Source organism: Pholcus phalangioides, unplaced genomic scaffold, assembly GCF_987345545.1.
Source record: "Pholcus phalangioides strain wild (caught in Gottingen) unplaced genomic scaffold, Ppha-v1.0 ptg000019l_1, whole genome shotgun sequence".
NCBI lineage: Eukaryota > Metazoa > Arthropoda > Arachnida > Araneae > Pholcidae > Pholcus > Pholcus phalangioides.
Window position 1 is genome coordinate 1,979,448 of NW_028301612.1, and position 21,513 is coordinate 2,000,960.

Genomic DNA, 21,513 nt, shown 5'->3' on the forward strand with positions numbered 1-21,513 from the left:
TCAAGGAAGTGTTCTTGGTCACATTCTCTTTTCAATTTTTATCTATCAACACGAACAGGGTATCAGTGGGATTGTTAGTGAATTCGCAGATGACATGAAGCTAATAAGGGGAGTAGTCGGGAATCCAAGCCATAGGAAGAGGCTCCAGATGATGTTGAATATGATCGAAACATGGGCAAATGAATGGAGTACGGCCCTTATCGTTGAAAAGTGCAGAGCCTCTCATTTTGTTTCGAATAACCCACGTTTCACTTACGAGTTGAATGGCAAATTGGTTGAATTTCAATGGCTGCTCATTACAGGGAGAGATAGAAAACGAATCACTTGAATAAAAAGCAAAACACACACAATGGTAGATGATGTCATGGAAGAAATTAAACGTTTGAAATGGAAATGCGCTGGATATGGATAAATGGGAAGCAAGAAGACAGGCAACTACTGAACCACAAATGCTCCGAGACAAATAACCCCCCAGTAATTTCAAATGTACAAGTCATATATTCGCCTAAACAACATGGAACAACGAGATCCGAAAAATGCCTGAATCAACTAGACCGCAAAAGTAGCAGGCAGAAAAAAATGGAAAAATTTATAGTTCACCTTGAAAGCCTAAGGGATTTCACTTCTGACGTACGTCTGATAACAAACTTACCCGTCTACTATAACCAGCTACTGCAAATATTACAACCACGAATTGGTTAAATTCAGCAAAGTGCTCCGCGTCCCAATTATAATTTATCAGAAAGTGTAAGAGCGAAGTTAATTTTACGACACGAGTAACAAGCTCATGAAACTTCAACGCCGTTTGAGGTATATGGAATCCGTTCATCATAAGGAAGGCTATTGCGGTCATTGATCCTCTTAGAATAAAGAATAGAAATACATGGAGTGTGTATGGAAAACAATAAGAAAAAGATGTCTATATCTGGGGCTCAAAGAAATTGATGGAAAAAATCGGCGGGTTGCCACACCGTAGAAGCAATTTAACAAGTGAGTGGCGATCGCTGTTAGACCCCGCAGTCGGGGCAGTGGACCACTCTGTGGGAGTTTTTTTTTCGGTAAAGCACGTACACACACACAGAGGGCGTATTCGCAGGCTGAATAAACTTCTCTATGCTTCTGTATGCATAAAGCATATGTAATTTATCCTCCTTTTTTTCACTTATCTAAAGGGGACAAAATAACAGTATTGAACATTGATCACTTGATAAGCTGCCTTTGGAGAAGAGCGAACCATTGGCCGGTGCAGCCGTAAAAAAAATCCCGGAGAAATTTGAAGTTTCTTCCATCGACTTTAAATCAATCAAGAGGTGAGATATTTTTTAAATTATATCTGTGTTGAAAATTGAATCATGATTCTCTATTCATTATTTCTTCCGTGTGCATGTGCATGTAATTTATCATGTACGACAAATCTTAGCACATTCATTATCTGTGCAAAATATCAACATAAGGATTTTTTGATACATTCAGGAAATCGTTCTTATGGATGTTTAATGTTCAATTTAATGGATGATAACATTGGTACAGTGGAACCTGTATCAAACGGAGCGTCAATAGACTGAAATAATACTCCGTTTTAGACAGATTTTCGTTTTATAGAGGTGCAAATCAAAGCACTGATCATTGAACAGACTATATTTTGATTCCGTTCAAGACAGGTTTCCGTCTCATACATTGTCCGTCTTAGACAGGTTTCACTGTATTGGTGTTTTTTACCGAGTCTTTAAAATCAGGCTAAAGTTTTAAGTGAGGATATTGGAATGGTTCTAACTATAGGCCTATGGCAGTCTTGCTGACTATTGCTAAGGTTTCTGAAGACCAGAATCTTCAATTTTCTGCTCAATTCAAAATTGAGATTTCAGACTTCTTCATAAAAGAACCCGCCATTTTTCAACTAGTTATCGAAACACTCTTTACTGTGATTTTGATTGTACAATACCGTGCGCTATTAAATGAAAGTAGGATTGCTATATTTATAGATATAAAAACAGCATTTGATAGTTTAATCCATTTTTGACTGACGTTGCAATTAAGACTAACGCTTTGTTTAAAAACACTTTTCAAGTAATTTTCATACGAATTTTTATAACAAAAATCTTTTTTGGAAATTTTTAGGTCTAATGTATAGATTTCGTCCGAACTTTTTTTGGGGTTCCGCGGCAAGATTTTGAATTTTAATGTAAAAGTGTCATTTAAACAAATTCAAATCATTTCGAAGACCAAATACCACAGAAACAATAACTCCAGTAGATTTTTTTTCACTTCATCGGCCAAAAATTACGATAATTTTTACCATGGAAAGAATATTAGGAAGACCATTTATTTCTACAGTATTTTCGTTCTATTTACTTTCAATTATTGAGACCTCAATGCATACGATTAGGTGAGTATACCAAAATAAAATATTACAAAAACAGGCTTATATCCATTAAAAAAAAAGTACAGGCATATGCGCGAGAAATACAGATTGATCTGTAACAAATAAAAAATAAGCAATTACACCATTCCCCGCGAACTAATCATATCAACAGTGGTTGATCCTGTGATTTGCAGAATGGACTCGAGGTACAACAAATGACTGACTCAGATTCGCAGCCTGACGAAATGCATCATGCATCAATACACATACCTAATCAAAAAAAAAGTGTCCACCATCTTATTACATTGACTGCGATCTTGAGCCGTATTGAAGAGTGTCCCAACTGCCCTAATCCCCCCGATATATCACCATTAAAAAAACTAACCGAATTGCAATCCGAGAGGGAAATTTGCCAATTTCATTTGATATATCGATAAATATTTCATTTACAAATACGAACTGTTTTTCAAATGACTTTTCAGAGAAAAGGATCACATTCCCAGATCACTTAAGGAACCCGCCACACACAGTTCCACATCACTCAAGTAACCTGTGCCGTACAGTTGCACATCACTTGGGTAACCTGCGACCCAGTTCCAGAGAATTCAAGTCCCCGCGGCACATTTACAGATCGCTTAAGTGACCTGCGGCATAGTTCCAGATCATTTAAGTAGCCTGCGCTGCAGTTACTTGAATGGTAAGCGGGACATTTTTAAAGAGAGGGATCACTCGACACATTTTGGTGATTCGGGACATATTTACAGATCACTCGAGTAAATCGCGATACAGTTCCAGATCGCTCAAACGGCCAAACTCGTTTTCAAACCAATGAAGTGGCCCGCAGTCTCTTAGAGGTTGAGAACCCTTGACATACACACCCTTGTGTACAGACCGCTCAGTTTTACGATACTCAGCCGACCAAGGAAAAAATATCGTTATGGAAGGATTATCGTTACATCGAGAGGCAGCAATTTAACATTAGAGTATAAACCATTCCCAAATAAGACTTGAAAAAGATATCGTTGTAGAGAGGTTTTACTGTATATCAGAAACACATTTTTTTCGTACTAAACAAGAGGTGTCTGAGCTTCAACTGATTTGATTCTGGAGAATTCATCAATTTTAGAGAGAGAGAGAGAGTTATCACTCCTATCAATTAGGAATTTTAATCAATTCTGGGATTATTTTTCTGAATAATTCTGAATTTTTATCAATTTTGGGATTTTTTTCCTCTCATCAATTCCCCAAAAATTCCCACATTTCTATAAATTCTGATTTTTATTTTCTCATTAATTCTAAATTTTCATGAATTATGGAATTTTTTTCCCTTTAATCACACACACACACATACACAGTCCTGTATATTCTATGAAAATGCAAAAATCTTTGAGAATGCCCCCAATTCTTCTTCTTCCCCAGATACACAAAATTGGGGCTGAAGAGCCCCGAAATTATTTTCGCATCGGCCCCATATCTGATTAAGGCAACCCTGGATTTATCCAGCCTTTCCGAAACGACTCCACACTGTAAGTCCCTATCAAATAAACGGAAGGTGCTCAACCTTCTGGAGAGTGTGAGACACTTTAATGGTTTGGAAACTTGTCGCTGGCCACTCGGGTGATCTGTAAATGTAACACGGACTACTTGAGCTGTCTGGAAATGTGCCGCGAGTCATTCAGGTATCTGCAATTGTTCCAAAAGCTTCTTGAGTGATTTGGAAATGTGTCAAAAGCCACTTGAGAGATTTATAAAAATGCCCCCTTGATCACTCAAGTGATTTGCAAACATCACGTGCCACCTAAGTGAACTTGTGCCGCGGGTAGCTCAAGTGATTAGGAAATCTACTTGTCTTCGATGTGATCTGGATATGTGCATCGGCAACTTAAATGGAAATGTGACGCGGGCCTGTTGAATGATTAAACAATCTTTCGTGAACCACTTGAGTGGTTCGGATCACGAGCACTCATCGGATGACTCCTAGGGCCATGGGTTTGGCATACATGAAATAGACCTTTGGTGTTGCGAAATATGACCATGGTTTTTCAGTCATTGGAAGCTGTATTCATTATGTTTCTTTTTTCGCTGTATTAGTTTTCAAAAAAGATGTGTGTAAATAAATTTCAAATTTTCTCCATATTATTATTTCCCAGTGAAATAAAAAAGTCAAGACCATCCTTGAGGGCCTATCGTTTCAACAGCGGTTGATTCAATGATTTGCAGAATGGACTCAAAGTACAACAAAGAGCAACTCCGTCACAGAAACATCCGTGCGGCCTCGCGGCCAACCTCGTACTCCAAAATATACACATAGCTAACCAAAGAGCGTCCACTATCCTAGAATATTGACTGACCTCTTCGAGCCATATTGGAAGAGTGTCTCAATTGTCAACCTTCCTTAATCCCTCTCGTATATCACCGTTAAGAAAAAGATGACGCACCTCACGCGTGTCCCGTTCAAAAGCTTGGCACTCAACATCAGTTCATCACTCGTCGCAATAAAAAGCGGGTACAACACATTCATGTAGACCTAAGAGCATGTGCTTGCGCAAGTCTTCCACAACCACGAGATCGACATTCAAAGCGAATTCACCCAAGGGCGCAGAAGACAACTTTGAAGCAACCTGTAAGGGCTGCAACTGCTGACTCCTGGCAATATCAACGCTGGCAAATCACCTCTTTATATATTATGTAATCGAACTGCATTGAAGTTTAGTTATGACTTTTTTTCATTTCGGAAACGTAACAAGAATCAACAATGAGACTTTTCTTAGTGTTAAGCCCCAAAGCAGAATGTTTAGCACTGTTCTGCGACGAGCCCTCAGCTGACTGGAGATGTTTTGCGGTAAAAATCCCCCATGCATGTAACAGTGTTTTTTTTTTGCACTTTTTCTTAAAATTCTTCCAAATTGTTCTGCAGTAGCGTTAATTGTTCTACGACGTACGTCGCAGATTTTGGCACATTCTACTGTGGGGCTGTTAAGAGAAAATTTGACCTTTTAATTGGCAGGCATTGAATAGAGGAAAGTTTTATTGAGCAAATGCGTTACCCTGGATGTTATTTCGTGACAAGGAAAAATCATTTTGAAAGTTTAAAAAAACATAGGATGTTGCACTAAAGAGAACAACCACACTGTATTTACCGTATATACTCGTGTATAAGCCGAGTTTTTTTGTAGAAAAATTCATTCCTCAAGTGAGAGGGTCGGCTTATACTCGGGTCAGTTTTTGATGAGAAAATATCGACACCCGCAATCAGTAGTCATTTTTGTAGCAGTGTTCGAAAAACCGGCATCATTGGTATGAGATATGTTCAAACCGTACAGAACCGATAATATCAAAGCCGAGGCAAAGAAATCGAAGGCATCATTGACTTTGATACCAGGTGGGAAAACGTCGATTGTACAGCCTTTAGATGTGAGTATCAACATAACTCTCAAAGACTATTTGAGGAATTTGTGGATCGAATGGATGAGTTCCGATGATAAAAGAAACTACAAAAAGTGGTGCCTTGAACAAACCTGACATTGGCCTAGTGTAGTGTGCTAGTTTCCGCCGAAATTATCATCCGATCCTTCAAAAAGTGTTGCATCAGCAATGCGATGGACGGAACTGAAGATGATATCCTCTGAAAGTGACAATGGTGATGACAGGTCAGGTGAGGATAAAAACGAAAATGCCGCACCCCTATGATGATCTGATTAAGATGAGCTTGGAGACTCAGAAGAAACGGATTAAAAAGTTTGAATCATTTTCTATTGTAAATTTCCGCAAGCTATTCATTTTGCATGAAAATATAAGAATTTTTTTCTCTGTAATGTGCACGGATTTTTTGGGGGTCGGCGGCTTATACACGGGTTTTAAATTTATTGCGCTTTTGGTGGTCCGGGTTGGCTTTCAATCGACACAATGAAAGTTGAGGATTCACCTGAAATGAAAATGAGGAAAGTATTCTTGGTGGAAGAGTTGCCTCATCAAGCAAATACAAAAATTTCTTATTTTAAGTGTTTAAATGGCTGAACGAATCAAGCCAGTAAATAAACACATACTAAGGAAAATAATCGAAAAAATAATTATAGAAAGAATTCGGAAAAAACGGTTAGTTCAGTGATTGTGCAAACTACCTGTTGCGAAACAACGGGGTGGGTGGACTGGATACATCGGTTAAATGAAATACACTAATCACACAAGGAAACGCACGTCCTTCATCATCACACTTTATTTACGGGAGACATTCCACTTAACATGTTGCCAAAGGGAGAACCGCAATACTCTTCATGCTTTTGTCATAACCAGCCATTATAAAGGCTTCACTTTTATATCGTAACACTCCTCCTTGCCAAAGCATGACGAAAGGAAAAATAACGTTGATGCGCTTCATCCTCCTTGCCTGCAGCTGGTTTGCTGCTGCTGGACTTGCGAGTCTTTGGCTCGTTCTCTTCCTTCTCGTCTTCTTCGGCACCGTTATCGACGTCGGACTCATAGTTCCTCGATTTCTTACCTTGGTGACCATCACCGTGTTTCTTGGACGGCAAAACTTCATCCTCTTCTTTCTGTCCAATACCATTTCTTCGTTCCTTTTTGTCTGCCGGCTACGGCCTTTCGCTTCGGTAACTTTGATTCGTAATCTGAATCCGAGCCGGTGTCGTCATCACTGTCCTCCTCCTCGTGTTCGGAACCTTCTCGCTCGTCATCTTTAGCTTTTGTCATCGTCGCGTTGCGCTCGCGATTTTTCGGACTGTCTTTCACGTCGGCGGTACCATCCTTGTCGGAGTCGTCGTCTTGGTCGCTCTCCTTGGCAGCTGCTTTAGCGGGTCTCTCGCGCCTTTTCCGACTAGAGTTATCGTCCTTATCAGTCGTCTTCTTAGCCGATCTAGCTGCCCGACCATGTTTCCTGGTTGCCGGTTTCTCTTCAACGACAGCGTCACTCACCTTGCTAGCTTCGTCAACAGCCACTTGTTCTACTTCTTCCTTCATAGCTGCTTTCCACATTTCTGCATCAGATGATTTCATCGATTCTTCGACGGTGGCGGGATCCTCGATCCGAATATCAGCATTAAACTGCGCTTCATTGACAGCTTTGTATGACACTGGATTCCCATAAAAACTTGTAGCTCTTCTTTGTCTCTCGCTTCTTCTAACATCTGGAGGTTAATCCGCATTGGTTGTAGGCTGTTTCGACTTTCCAACCATTTGCTCTGCATGCTTCAAGTCGGGCAATGCATTCCTTAGAGGGGCTCCAGGAGGTGTCACTTGTACTTCTTGGTCATTTAGATTGACTGTTAATTCACTTCCTTTCAACTGTCAATCTGTTTGACTCCTCCTGAATGGAAAAACAGTCTCATCAAACCTCACATTCCTCCTGGGGAAAAATATGTCCTCGTCTACGTTCAACAACTTGTATCCCTTGACCCCTTTAGGGTATCCAATGAAAACACATTCTTGTGAGCGCTTTCCTAACTTTCCCTTTACTTGCGTTTTATCGATGTGCGCATACGCTTTACAACCAAAAATTTTAAGATGACTAGTTTTGACAGGCCTTTTGGTCCATAGTTCTTCGAGTATACCTCCCTGGACAGCTTCAGATGGACATTTATTTCGCAAATAACAGGCGGTAACGACGGCATCTGCCCACAAGTTGTCTGGGACCTTCGAGTCTAGAAGAAGGCATCTGGTCATGTCGAACAGGGTGTGATTCATCCTCTCAGCTACCCCATTTTCCTCTGGAGTTCTAGGGACCGTGAGCTGCCTCGATATTCCATTCTTGTTCAAAAAATCATCAAATTCACGACCGATATATTCCCCTCCATTGTCGCTTCGTAGAGTAGCGATTTTAACTCCATGGAAATTTTCAATAATGCTTTTGAACGCAATAAATTTCTCGAGGACTTGACATTTGGATTTCATAGGCTTCACTACAGCATACCTTGAGTAGTCGTCAACAAAAGTGACAATATACCTTGACCCTTCTTTAGATGTAGGCATGATAGGTCCTGTGACATCACTATGAATGAGCTGAAGTGGCCTCGATGCACGTTAGGTCTCTCCTTTAGGGAAAGGAATTTTTCTCATCTTTCCAAGGACACAAGTAGAGCAAATATTTCCATCTTCCATTGCTTCTGCACAACTATTGCCAGTGTCATCCTGCTTCATAAGCTTCTTCACTGCATTCAAATGAAAATGTCCTAAGCGTCGGTGGATAAGATCCTCATGCCTTGAGATATGCGCTTTATAAGTCCTCGCTTCTTCAACCTTATAAAGTCTCCCACTTCTATATGCAGTAAAGATTACTCTATTTCTTTCATTAGGGTCTTTAACGATGGCCTTGCCTCCTTGAAATGAAACAGTCATTCCCATCTCCTCGATTCTTCCCACTGAAAGGAGGTTACCGTCGAGCTCTGGTACGTACAGAACGTCGGCTAGATAGAATGTTTCTTTACCACAGGATTTAACAGGCTTCAAAACAACGTCACCTTTTCTAACCACTTCCATTTTCTCGCAATTAGCTATTTCTACTTCGGACTTCATAGTTGTCAAGTTGAGAAACTTATATTTTTGTGAGCACATGTGCTCCGTTGCACCACTGTCTAGATACCAATCGCAGCTAGGCTTCTTGTTACCAGCGTTGGCAGTCAGTGTTCGATTCGCGTTCTGCGAAACTATCTCGGCCCGATGGGACGTGTTCTTCGACGGGCAGTTTCTGGCTATGTGTCCCCAAACACCACAGGAAAAACACCGAATTCTTCTCTCATTATTTCTGGAGTATCTCCCTGATTGTACGCGACTTTTTCCTATATCATCAGTTTTAAGAGCTCTATCGCCCACAGCTGCGCGATTCGTTTGCGTATAGTCACGCAGTAACTTCTTCTCTTCCACAATCAGACGCGATTTTACCATTTTTGTGGACAGTTCGTTCTCATCACGCTCTAAGTTCAGTATCAGACCTTCGTACTCTTTGGGTAGGCCCATTAACAACAAAAGATCGACTTCCCTGTCGGTGAAACCATATCCACAGGACGCTACCTTTCGATGCAAGTCCATCAATCTTCCCAAGTATGCACTTACGCATTCGTCAACCTTCATCGACACATTAAAAAACTCTCTAAGAAGCTGCAGTGTGTGTAATAATCCGAACTTCGTGTGAATGTCCCTCAAGGATGCCCAAGCGTCCCTCGCTCTCGCACAGTCCGCGATATCGTCTAAAAAGTCATCTTCGACCACTAAAAACAGAAACGTGAGGGCCCTTTCATTGGTTTTCCTCTCGTCCTCCCTCAGTTCTGGTCCGTATCCGAGTTCTATGGCATCCCAGCAGTCTTTCTGCACCAGTGCGGCGTGCGTCCGTATACTCCACGCGTTGTAATTGTCCCTATTAAGCTTTGGAATCTTCAATTCCTCCATCTTTATTAGGGTTAGTTCCGCGCGTGTAGAATTTTCTTCGATCCTTTGTGAAATTAGATTTAACTTATCTGCTTCCCCCTTACCGATGAAACGTCTATCCAGGAGCCTTCGTGCTGATAACGTGTTGCGAAACAACGGGGTGGGTGGACTGGATACATCGGTTAAATGAAATACACTAATCACGCAAAGAAACGCACGTCCTTCATCATCACACTTTATTTACGGGAGACATTCCACTTAACATGTTGCCAAAGGGAGAACCACAATACTCTTCATGCTTTCGGCATAACCAGCCATTATAAAGGCTTCACTTTTATATCGTAACACTACCGTCATCAACAAGGTAACAGAGCGGGCGCACTCAGTTCGGCAGAACAAGACGGAACGGGCCGAGCACGAACAGGCTCTGTCGCTTACGCGATATAAGCTCATTCAACAACCGGGAAGTGTTGAAGAAAACAAAAATGAATAAAAAAAACAATAATGATGGGGGTCCCTATCTTGGGATCTAAAGGACCCCTATTCATGTATGTGCATTCATAAACAATTACAAAAAACATGTCAAGCGAGGTCAGATATACAACGAAGAGAATCAGATTACGCAATGAGTTCGGAACCCTATTTTAGGGTACCTAGATGACCCAGAGTCATGTACATTCAGATACAATTTTAAAAACCATGTGCGAGGTAAGGCATATGCGCAAATAATCAGGTTGTACAAGGATTTCAGGGGGGACTCCTATTTTTGGATGCTTGGGAGGGAGCCCATTGACGATATACAGTAAAAACCCTCTTAACGGAAACCCCTCAGATACTATCACCCCTCTTTTATGGCCAAAATAATTTACCCATTTCAAACCCTTGCTTAATGGTCACTCCTCTTTTACAGACGAATTTTTTTTGTCCCGTCGCTGTCCGCAAAAGAGTTGTTCTACTGTATATTCATACACAAATATAATACAACTCGGTTATATCAGCGGTTATAATACAACAAATATAATTCGGTACCGCCTCCTAGATAGACTAGTAGTATCTAGGAAGCTTTTTGGTACTGCAGGGGGAATGACGTCAGCTGGTACCGACTCCAGCGGCGCCTCTTGAGACGGCCCTCGTTACATATCCCTTGTCTACTGCCCCTCACACCGAATTGATACGGTGTTCGTTTGAAATCAAAGGGAGAGGGCTTGCCAAAATGATTGCTACCCCGGGTGACAGTGAGACCCGGGGGTTAACTCAAAAGCGAGAGATATACAGTAAACCCCTCTTAATATATATATAGTCTCTCTCTCCCCCCACTCCCCTCTACTCTGAGGGGAGTGTCTTACGGACACTCTCCTCAGATGTAGTCACCCCTCTCAGAAGGCCAAATAATAATTTCCCCTTGTATAATAATAACTCATTTCAAACCCGTGATTTACGGCAACCACCCCTCTTTTACAGACGAATTTTTTTTGTCCCACTGGTGTCCGCAAAAGAGAGGCTTTTCTGTAATTTCATGTAATTCATAGGAGCTTATTTGATATGGTCTAAATTTTCTCTCTCTTTTACTCAATAGATGACTTTACAATCGGGAATTGGCTTCACTTGCAACGCACTGCCATTTGTAGCCTTACTCGTGGCGATCCAACCCGTGAACTGCCGGGATGCCAGAGAATCGAAGCCAACCGAAGTAGCTCAAACTGCGGCTGTGGTGGCATCCCTTCGCGATAGTTGCGAGACACTTCCGTCTACCATACAAGTCACCAAAGAAGAGTACGACGAGCTCGGCAACGTTGTCAGGTCGTGCGAGGGCACCATAGGAGTCACGAAATGCGAGGGAACCTGCAACTCTCAAGTCCAACCCAGCGTCGTTACTCCGACTGGATTCCTCAAGGTCAGTTTTCCTATTGGTGATTTCAATCGAATTGCTAATTTCAGCCATTGCACACCAAGATCGGACACGGGAGGGGGGGGGGGGTGATCGTCCCTCCCAGGAGCCGGATAATATGGGAGAAATCTATCTGTTTCGTAAGATAAGGGATGATCTAATTCTAATGCATCTGCACAATAAGTCGCTTCTCCGACACATCGCTCTGGATCCGCCTGCCTCCGCTCCATTCGCAGTTGAAGACAGAAGCGTCGGAAGTGTTTCGAACCTGTGGATGCTCGTATTTAGTTTTATAAGGGAAATTTTTATTGCTTAATTGTAGGGTGCTTGGACCGATGCCATAAATTACCGTGGGTGCTCGGGCACCCACAGTACTCCCGGCTTCGATGCCGCTGGTTGAAGATATCTGCGTCTTCTTTATTCAAAGCTGAAGGTATTTGTCTCCGCTTCAGTCCCAGCTGAAGATGTCTGCCTCGGCTTTATTCGCAACTGAAGATGTCTATCTCGGCTTCATTAGCAGCTGAACTAAAGAATGCCTCCACTCCATTCGCTGCTGAAGATGTCTGTCTTCGCTCAGGCCCGGATTTAAAAGGTAGACAGAGGGAGGACGTGAGATGTATTATATAGGAACGATCGCCTCTCTTAAGAGCCGAATAATATAAGCAAATGTATCTGTCACGTAAAATACGGGACGATTCATCTAACTTGCACAATCCATTCTTCTTTGCACATCGTCCTGGATTCCCGTTGCGCACATATTTCAGGAATTCGATCCATTTCTGGAACCCCCTTGAGCCGATCAGTAATTTGAGAGCGCCCCCGTCCCCATTTTGACTTGCACCGTTCGATCCGCGTGCCCTGTTGCCCCATTTGATGAGACGCCACTATCTCCGTGGGAACCCCAGATCATGCTCCCCATTTCCTATAACATCCAACCGAGCCCCCCTAGGCTAGGATACTTAGTGCGCCTCTAAACCAGGCATCTTCAATACGTCGCTCTCGAGCACCACGGTGCTCCCTAAAGCACCCAGAGTGCTCGATTTCGTGCTCACGAGCACTCCATCAAAGTTCCAATTATACACCTTGTACAAATTGCACAAGGATTGAAATCATCCTGATCTCGTATGTCAAACATGTCGTAAGAAGGGGCTCTTCCTTTTGATAATGGTACAGGCAGTGCTCGCGACTAGAGAAAGGTTGAAGACCTCTGCTCTAGACCAACATTGTTTATTTACATGGTGAGGAAAAAAAATTGTAAGATCAGTCTAGGGGGGGGGGCTCTAGGCTGGAGCTCAGTCTACCTCGCCCAGGAGCGAAAGCACGCCCCGGACTAAAAAAAAGCTGCATGGAAAGACTCCAGCCCTAGATCAACCTTATTTTTTGACACTGGAGGTATAAAAAACTAAAAAAAATTAAATTTAAGCAGGTTTATTATGAGGGGGGCTCTCTCCCAGGGATGGGTTGCCGGGGCTCCAGAGAGGGAGCCGGAACAATTTTTACCTTTTTTTTTTCCAATCTATGAATTCACTATTGAGAGGCCAGTGAAAAGTCTTTTTTTGGGGGCCAGTCAAAGATCCCACTACAGCAATCCTGCAACAGGATACTAGAGGGGGGGGGGGCATGACTGTGGGTTGGTTTTGAAATATCCTGGCCCAAAAAGAGGCCGCGGATCCTGGCATAAGGGCCCGCTTCTGGTTATGGACCCTCATTTCATTTTACATATTAGAGGAGAGGGACAAATTGCAAGGAAAAATAAAAACATCCATTACAAAAGGGGTTTTGAGACATTGCGGGCTAATAGAAATTTACGTAAAGCCCGAGCGCTAACATTATGCCTCCCACATCCTGCAGCAGGAGCCCCGTAGCCTAGGTTGCTTGAGCCCGGGCCAGATATTTCAAGGGCATTCAACGTTTAGTGAATTTATAGTGTAGAAAAAAAAACAAAAAAAATTAACAATCATCTTGGGCCCTATCAGTCCCACCCTCGAGGGGGGGGGGGCGGCCCTTGGCTAACTAGTCATACTGTGGATGCAGAGGGGTGTGACCGGGCAATCGTACCCCCCCCCTTTCGTTCAGTGAAAAATTGCATTTGAAAATATTTTCTTATTAAATATCAATTTTCATTAATTTTGAAATTATTTTTTAATTGAATATGAATTTTTACTTCCGTCTCTAATAATTGTTTCCCCAAATGCTGAAATTATTATTCATTCCAAGAGAATAATGAAATTATTTTCTCTTATTTAATTCTAAAATATTGATGAAAATACATGCGCACAGTACAATGATTCGTATTAGTGCTGCCATCTATATATACGCAGTTCTTGTAAGATCAAATAAATATCGAAACCAAAACTTTCTGCCATGCTGCCATCTATATATTTTTAATATAACTATCAACTTCCTTCGATATGGTGCTGCCATCTAGATTTCTTCCTTACTTTTACACTTTGCATAACAATACTATAAATACGCCAATAGATTCACACGGGGGAGGGGAGACTTGATGGCATGCCCCCCCCCCCCCACATCCTGATGCGGGGCTCCTAGGATGAGACCTTTGGCCGGCCCCCAGACCAGACTTTCACGGGCCCCTTTATAGTGAATTTATGGCGTGAAAAACAAAAAAATGATGAGAATCGTCCCGGGCCCCAGGGCTGGAGCCCTGTCAGACTTCCCCTTGTGGGGGGGGGGGGGCTCATCAAACATCCCAGCCAGTAGGCCCTGTCCAACATGTGGGGAAGCCATATCCTGGGGGAACTGGGAATACACAGTGATGCTAATGATAATTAGATATGATTAAAAATTCCGAGCACACAAATTTATGGGTAGGCAGGCATTTCTAGCCAAATAGGGGGGGGGGGGGGACTCAGGAAAATCACTTCACCCCCGGTGCTCCATGATGCTCTTAAGGCGGCCCTGCTTTTTGTCTTGTTGAGGTTTCTTCATGGCGTTTCCCAATTAATACATAACGTTGAAAAAAAAAATTTTTTGATTTGTGACGCTTTGAATTGCTCATAGGCATCACCGGTATATGCGGGACATTCCCGTATTTTTCCGTAATTCTAAATTTCTTCACTTTTTCCCTTAAATATTCATTTCAAATGCTGTCGCGTTAAAGTTTTATATGTGAGATACATTTTGAATCGCCGCAGACTTGCTGTAGCACCGCATTTCTCGCCGCTCATTAGAAATATTTGGCAATTTCTGCATAGAATCTGGTGATGTCCCATATTTATGATCCCAATTTCCGGTATCTTTCTCGATCAAATATGGTCACCTGCCCAATCATTATGAAATAACTCCATGAGGAGCGGATCCAGGGCGATATGTTGGGACAGACGATTTATTAAGTAGATCCGTTGGATCATCCCGTATTTATTGGAACATAAATTTTCTCCATATTATTCTACTAATGATCCTACTCTTGAGATGGGCGATAGCTTTCCTTCCCTGAATCCGCGACTGGACAGAGGCAAGCATCTTCAGCTGCGAATGAAGTAGGGTCAGACATCTTCAGCTGCGAATGAAGTAGGATCAGACATCTTCAGCTGCGAATGAAGTTGAGAGAGGCATCTACAGTTGCGAATGAAGTTGAGAGAGGCATCTACAGTTGCGAATGAAGCCGAGGCCATCTTCAGCTGCAAATGAAGCTGAGGCAATCAGGCATCTTCAGCTGCAAATGAAGCTGAGGCAATCAGGCATCTTCAGCTGCGAATAAAGCCGAGGCAGACATCTTCAGCTGGGGAAAAGTAGGAGGCAGACAGGTATCTAGGACGATGTGTCGGACACAAATTTTCCACACATTATTCGGCTCTTGGGAGAGGATATCGTTCCCCCCCCCCCCCGGATAAACACTTGCATGCTAAGTATGTGTAACGACATAATTCCGAGAAATCTTCGATGTCACTATAGCCGAGTTTCACTGTAATAAACCAAGAGGAAACTAACTATAAAAATGGACTTGAAAATAAATTCACAACAACCAACTGCATCAAAAATTCCCATCATTAACTGGATTCTGTCCTTCCAGGATTGCCATTGCTGCCGGGAGACCTGGATGAGGCAACGCGAGATTTTGCTGACGGATTGCTACACGCAGGACGGCAAGAGAATATTCGGCCAGCAGGGGACCATGGTCATCCACCTCAAGGAACCGGAAGCGTGCGCTTGCCACAAATGCGGACTCTGAGAATTCATCGCCAATTCATTAAATTAGACATATTTCGTTGCTTCATCTTAATTTTGTGATGTGAATTTTTGGTATAGTTTTATGCTTAGAAAATATCTTTTTATGAATAAAATTTTCAGCTGACATTATGTATGGTGCATTATTTTCCTTGGATAACGCTGCACGATTCTTAGAGATTCCCATCAGCAGGTATTCCTTCCATTACTCAGCGTCATGGTCAACACATTGCACTGCATCTTTCCACGTGGATAGATGTAACGCGACATTACAAAATAGAAGAATGAAATTCCACTTTTCTGCCTTTGAAGAACTTCCAAAGGTAGAAAGTTCGAATTTTAACTTCAATTTTTTTGTAATTAAATCCTCATAAATTTGAATTTTTCCTTTACTTAGTGCCATAAAAAACTATCAAATGATTCAAGTACAGTGATATCATAGTTAACAAAGATAATTCGCTCCAGAATCACATTCATTAACTAAAACGCGATTTCCCATAATTTTCTACCGAAAAATCGTTTAATTCGCAGCAGAAATTGCTTCCCAAGTTCGAGATGTGAATGCAATCCGATCTCCCCCATTAAAAACTATCGCCACAGAGAACAACAGGCCTACAATGATAAAATCTTCAAACATTACACTTCACTCATAGTCCGAAACATACATGGCAGATGGCATCACTATACAAGCATTACAAATACAACGCCACAACAGGCAAAATGCCCAACGAGGTGGCTGATAAAAAGATGCCCATAAAAATATGGTTGTCATATGTTTCAAAAATACAGCAACCCAATTAAAAATGCAATTAACACAAATTGTAAACAATATATACACAAGATAAAATATCATACAATGCCCATAAAGAATACTTATGGTTGTCTTATTCTAAGTATGGATAGAGCTTCTCGATTTACCCCAACATGTTTATCGTATTTCTTTTTAAACGTGTCAATTGTGTTACAATTTACTACGTCCGGGGGTAAGCTATTCCATTTATTAACAGCCCTATTAGAGAAAAATGCCCTGCGACACCATAACCTTGCATTGTCCCTCACCAATCGATACTGGTGTCCCCTTGTAAAAGCAGTCGACTGGCGGTGTACTAAAAGTTCATGGTTCATCCTATCCATCCCATTGAAAATTTTGAACACTTCGATCATATCTCCTCGACATTTGCGTTCATCCAATGTAAACATATTCAAAAAATGAAGTCTCTCTTCATAACTCAAGCCCCGTGTGCCAATAAGGACACGCGTAGCTCTTCTCTGCACCCCTTCAACCAAGTCTACGTCCCTCTGTAGGTATGGTCTCCAAAACCTTACAGCATACTCCAGTCCAGGACGAACTAAGCCTCCAAAAAGCGGAGGAATGACTTTAGGGGAACGCGAAGAGACTTTTTTGAAAATGAGACCAAGCATTCTATTCGATTTTTTGACCACCGCTGAACAATGTTCAGAAAACCTAAGCCGCTCGTCAATGAAAAAATGTTTTATTTAAAATGAAGCACATAAATAAACATTATTACACTGAAATAAGCTTCACGTTAGGTTCACAACACGGACACGCATATCCCGGCATGTACCAATTCGTTAGAAGTTCCGCAGAGGAATATGGACGAGGTACATGTTTGGTTTAGTAGTAGCTTAAAATTTATTGCTTAAAATTTAAAGATAAGTTCGTTTGTTTTTTTAACACCAAGGAGCATTTTTAAAAAAAATGTATAAAATCTGACCGAAGGTTAAAATGAACAGCTTCAAAATTGGACAAATGAGAATTTATAGGAAGATGAGATACTCGATGAAGATCTTATTTTACTATGTACACAACCAATAGTTGTGTGCTTTAGTGGACTAAATTTGGTGTTGACACAACCCAGTCGAGTTTGCAGGTGTCCCCTATATTGAATTTACAGTGTGGGAAAAATAAAAAAATGATATGAATTGTCTCGGTCACAGTTAGCTCCGCCCTTGTGGGAGGGGGGTCCATGGTGACCCCATTCATTTGTGATTCGGTAAGCTCATTTCTGTGTCTGATACATGCGGATATACAAGACAAGTTCCCAGACTGAACATCAAACTGAACACAACAGTCTTAGCATAGAACTGAAAATACCTTGCACTGGAAGACCGCATGCTCTGAAAACTTTTTTTAATGCATTTAACTTTTTTTAATGCATTTAACTTTTTTTCAATACATTTTATTTTTCAAATTTGTTCCAATGCATTTTTCTATCAGCACCCAAGTGGCGTGACGGTAATATGTTCGTCTACCTCCGGGAAGGTTGCTTTCAGGTCCCAGGTTCGGACCGGTGGAAGAATATAGACCACAGGATATTTCCCTAATGAGCTTGAGGTGACCACCGATAGATGGCGCCTTCATACCCAAACCAACTCGCTTACGGCAATAAATTGCAGTATAGCGATACTCCCCGACACCACCCAGCCCCTTAACTGGGACAATGGCTGAAATTGACGAATGTCGACAGAGCCTGGGTGGTGTACGGTTTAAAGGTAAAAAAAAAGTATAGCGATATGCATAATTGTAGTATCAGTGCCCAAGTGGCGTGGAGGTAATATGTTCGTCTATCTCATGAGGGTTGCCACCAGGTTCGAACGGGAGGAAAAATATAGATCACAAGAGAGATATTTTTCTAACCAGCTTGAGACGATCACCGATATGATGGCGCCTTCATATTCAACCCAACTCATTAACGGCAATAAATTGCAGTATAGCGATATGGCTCGAATTGGTGCTTGGTGAATTTTCTTTATTACCCGAATCTTTCGTTTTATATGAAATGGTTCAAAAACTTTCAGAAGAGAAGAGGAAGTAAAACCTGGAAAAATATTCCGAGGTGGACATGAGTTAATTGGGCTCGAGCAAAGCTACTAAAACAGACAAGCAACTTGTTTATATTCCTCTGCGGAACCTCTAACGAGCTGGTACATGTTGGAATGTGTGCGTGTAGTGAACCTTCCGTGAATTTGTTTCTGTGTAATAATTTGTTATTTGTAGTGGTGCCATCTATTTTTCTAACTATACGTGAAGTGTAATGATTTAATAGTATACCGTTGTAGGCCTGTTGCTCTCTGCGGTGAGACTTTTTAAAGGGGAGATCGGCGGTCACATTTGTACCTCGAAATTGGGAACTCACAGAAAACCAACTTCAGCCGACCACCACTGTCGCAATTTCGAACCCGGGTTCTCGTGATGCGTGTCCGTCGCTATGACCGCTCGACCACCACAGCGGCCTCGAGCAGAGCTGCATTAATAGCTCTTACTTTCAACCAGCTTTGGCCATCGAGTGACATCAATTCTCGTGATGATAGACTAAAATTCGGCACATGAAACGGCTGTTTTATGTTAGCGCGTGCAGCATCCATATCAATGAAAACGTACCTTAACCGGAGCAAAAAAAATCCCGAAAAAATATTCGTAAGCCGATACATTCGTTAGCCGAAGTATCACTGTATTGTATGAGAAAAAGTACTTAAGGAAGTCAATCCATGATTCAAAAGGTTATAAACAGGGTTTGGGTTTTGACGTCAGAAACCAGTTTTTGACATGACAATCGTCAAAAACTGGTAATAGTAGAAAACCGTCAAAAACCTGAAAAAAAATGAATGCTTTCGAATAATGTTTTGAACACAATAGGTATATAACATGATGAGAAACTTACCTTTTTTGCATTTACAATGTATATTTTTAAACACTAATTTATGGCAATAATTAATATATATATATATGTATAGAATTTTGAAATTTTCATCATACAAAGAGTATAATTTATAATTTTTTAGTCCATTTTATCTAACCTGCTGATTACCTGAGTTCAATTTACTAAGCGAAATGGAGCTTTTTATTCAAAATATGTGTGTGATAAGAGATCAGGGTTGTATTTTTGACCTCAGAAGCTAACTCAGTATTAAAACAATCAAAAACTTATTGTTAATGTTGCCAAACAGATTTTCTTAAATGTGATAAATATGTTAAATAACAAAAAAACTTACTTTTATATAGCTTTTAAAGTGTTTTATATTTTGAATTATATAATTACTTTGAATTACATATATAATTACTGAGAATAGAATATCTATTTTGATATTTAAAATTTTCTTATCTGCCCAAAATTTTATTCCATATCGAAAATTCTCACACACAGCATCTGTTAATACACTAATTAAACTCATTTATTCTCACCTAAAAATTTCTTATCGCGGGTTGTATAAATCCAGAGTTTTAAAGCGTATTCTACATCAATGCAGTGCTGGCAGGACTTGATACCCAAAACATTGTTTTGCACTTTTAAAATATAGATTGAACTGGAAAAACATTGCATTATAAATGCTAGTAAATATGCCATACCAAAGTCAAACTTGGTCATTCTTATTTTTGCGCTACCAATAAGTTATAGGAGTTTCTTAAGCATCATATGCAATTAGCAATGCCAAATTAAAAGGCATTTTTAGTCCTAGAATTCAGTATGTATTTTGATATTGCTAGATATATTCTAATGTTATGTGGGGTCATTAATTAATGGGGTCTTAATGGGGTCATTCAAGTATTACGTCAGCATCGATGGGGGGGGGGGGGGTTACAATTTGCTGACTTTTAAATGTTCCGTGGATCCTTCAAGTGATCTAGAAATGTATTTGGGCCGCTTAAGTACTCTCGAACTGTGCCACGCATCATTCAAGTGATCCGTAATTATGCCGGGGATCACTAAAGCAATCTGGGAATGTGCCGGGAGTAACTTGAGTGATGTAGAGCCGCACTGGGGGTCGCTTAGTCACTTAAGTGCTCTAAAACTGGGCCAACTGTCACTCAAGGGATTTCTAAATGTGCCACGGATCGCTGAAGTGTCCTGGAACTGTGTCGTGGGTCACTTAAGTGATCTGTGAATGTGCTACAGGCCTACTTGTGTGATCTGAAAAATGTGCCACGGGCCGCCTAAATACTCTGGAATTGTACCGGGGGATGTGTTGGGTCACAACGAATTTCTTAAAAGGAAATTTTGAGTTCTTAGCCTTCGAATAGCATTGGAATTAGCAGAAATTGATTATAATAACATATAAAGGTATTTTCTTTCACAATTTTGATTTTTTTTAAATATTTTTTGCATTTAAAAAAATGATTTTTTGATCATTGGGGGGGGGGGAGCCCTCCTATGTCCCCCCTCCCCGTGTACAGTCTCTGATCACACCAATATGTGATAGGAGGTGGGAAGGGGGACAGAGATGACGAAATTTTGCTGACGTAATACTTGAACGACCTCTTATGTACACAATAAGGGCACTGTTTTAAGTTTGTGTGTTTATCTAGATAATTTAATAATAATAGAAATCAACATTACATACCTAGCGTAAAAGATTTTTTTAAACACCTATCTGTGGATAGTTACCCTCTAGGATGTTATTCTCTAGCGGATATGTTATCCTCTACAGAATTTTCTGTTTCTCTCCTCTCCAAATACACACTCTCTAAACCTGCGGTTCTCAACCGGTGCTCCACGGAGCCCTTGGGTCTCCCTGTCTAGCACTTCCCAGGGGCTCCATTTCCACTCGAGAAAAATAAAATTAAAACAGTAAATTTTTGGAAAAAAAAATTATAAATATTTCAAATGATATAAACAAATTTTTGATGAATAAATAAAAAATAGGCCTACGGGGCTCCGTCATAGAAATTTATGGACCAGAA

General features: G+C 41.0%; 1 protein-coding gene across 1 annotated transcript; it reads left to right on the top strand.

Moving 5' to 3' along the window:
• The first annotated feature begins 1,152 nt into the window (after positions 1-1,152).
• Pburs (bursicon subunit partner of burs) lies at positions 1,153-15,944 on the top strand. Its single transcript, XM_089248180.1, has 3 exons — positions 1,153-1,310; positions 11,313-11,630; positions 15,658-15,944. Exons 2-3 carry the CDS (start codon positions 11,313-11,315, stop codon positions 15,814-15,816), a joined length of 477 nt encoding a protein of 158 aa, XP_089104306.1. The 5' UTR covers positions 1,153-1,310; the 3' UTR covers positions 15,817-15,944.
• The last annotated feature ends 5,569 nt before the right edge of the window (positions 15,945-21,513 follow it).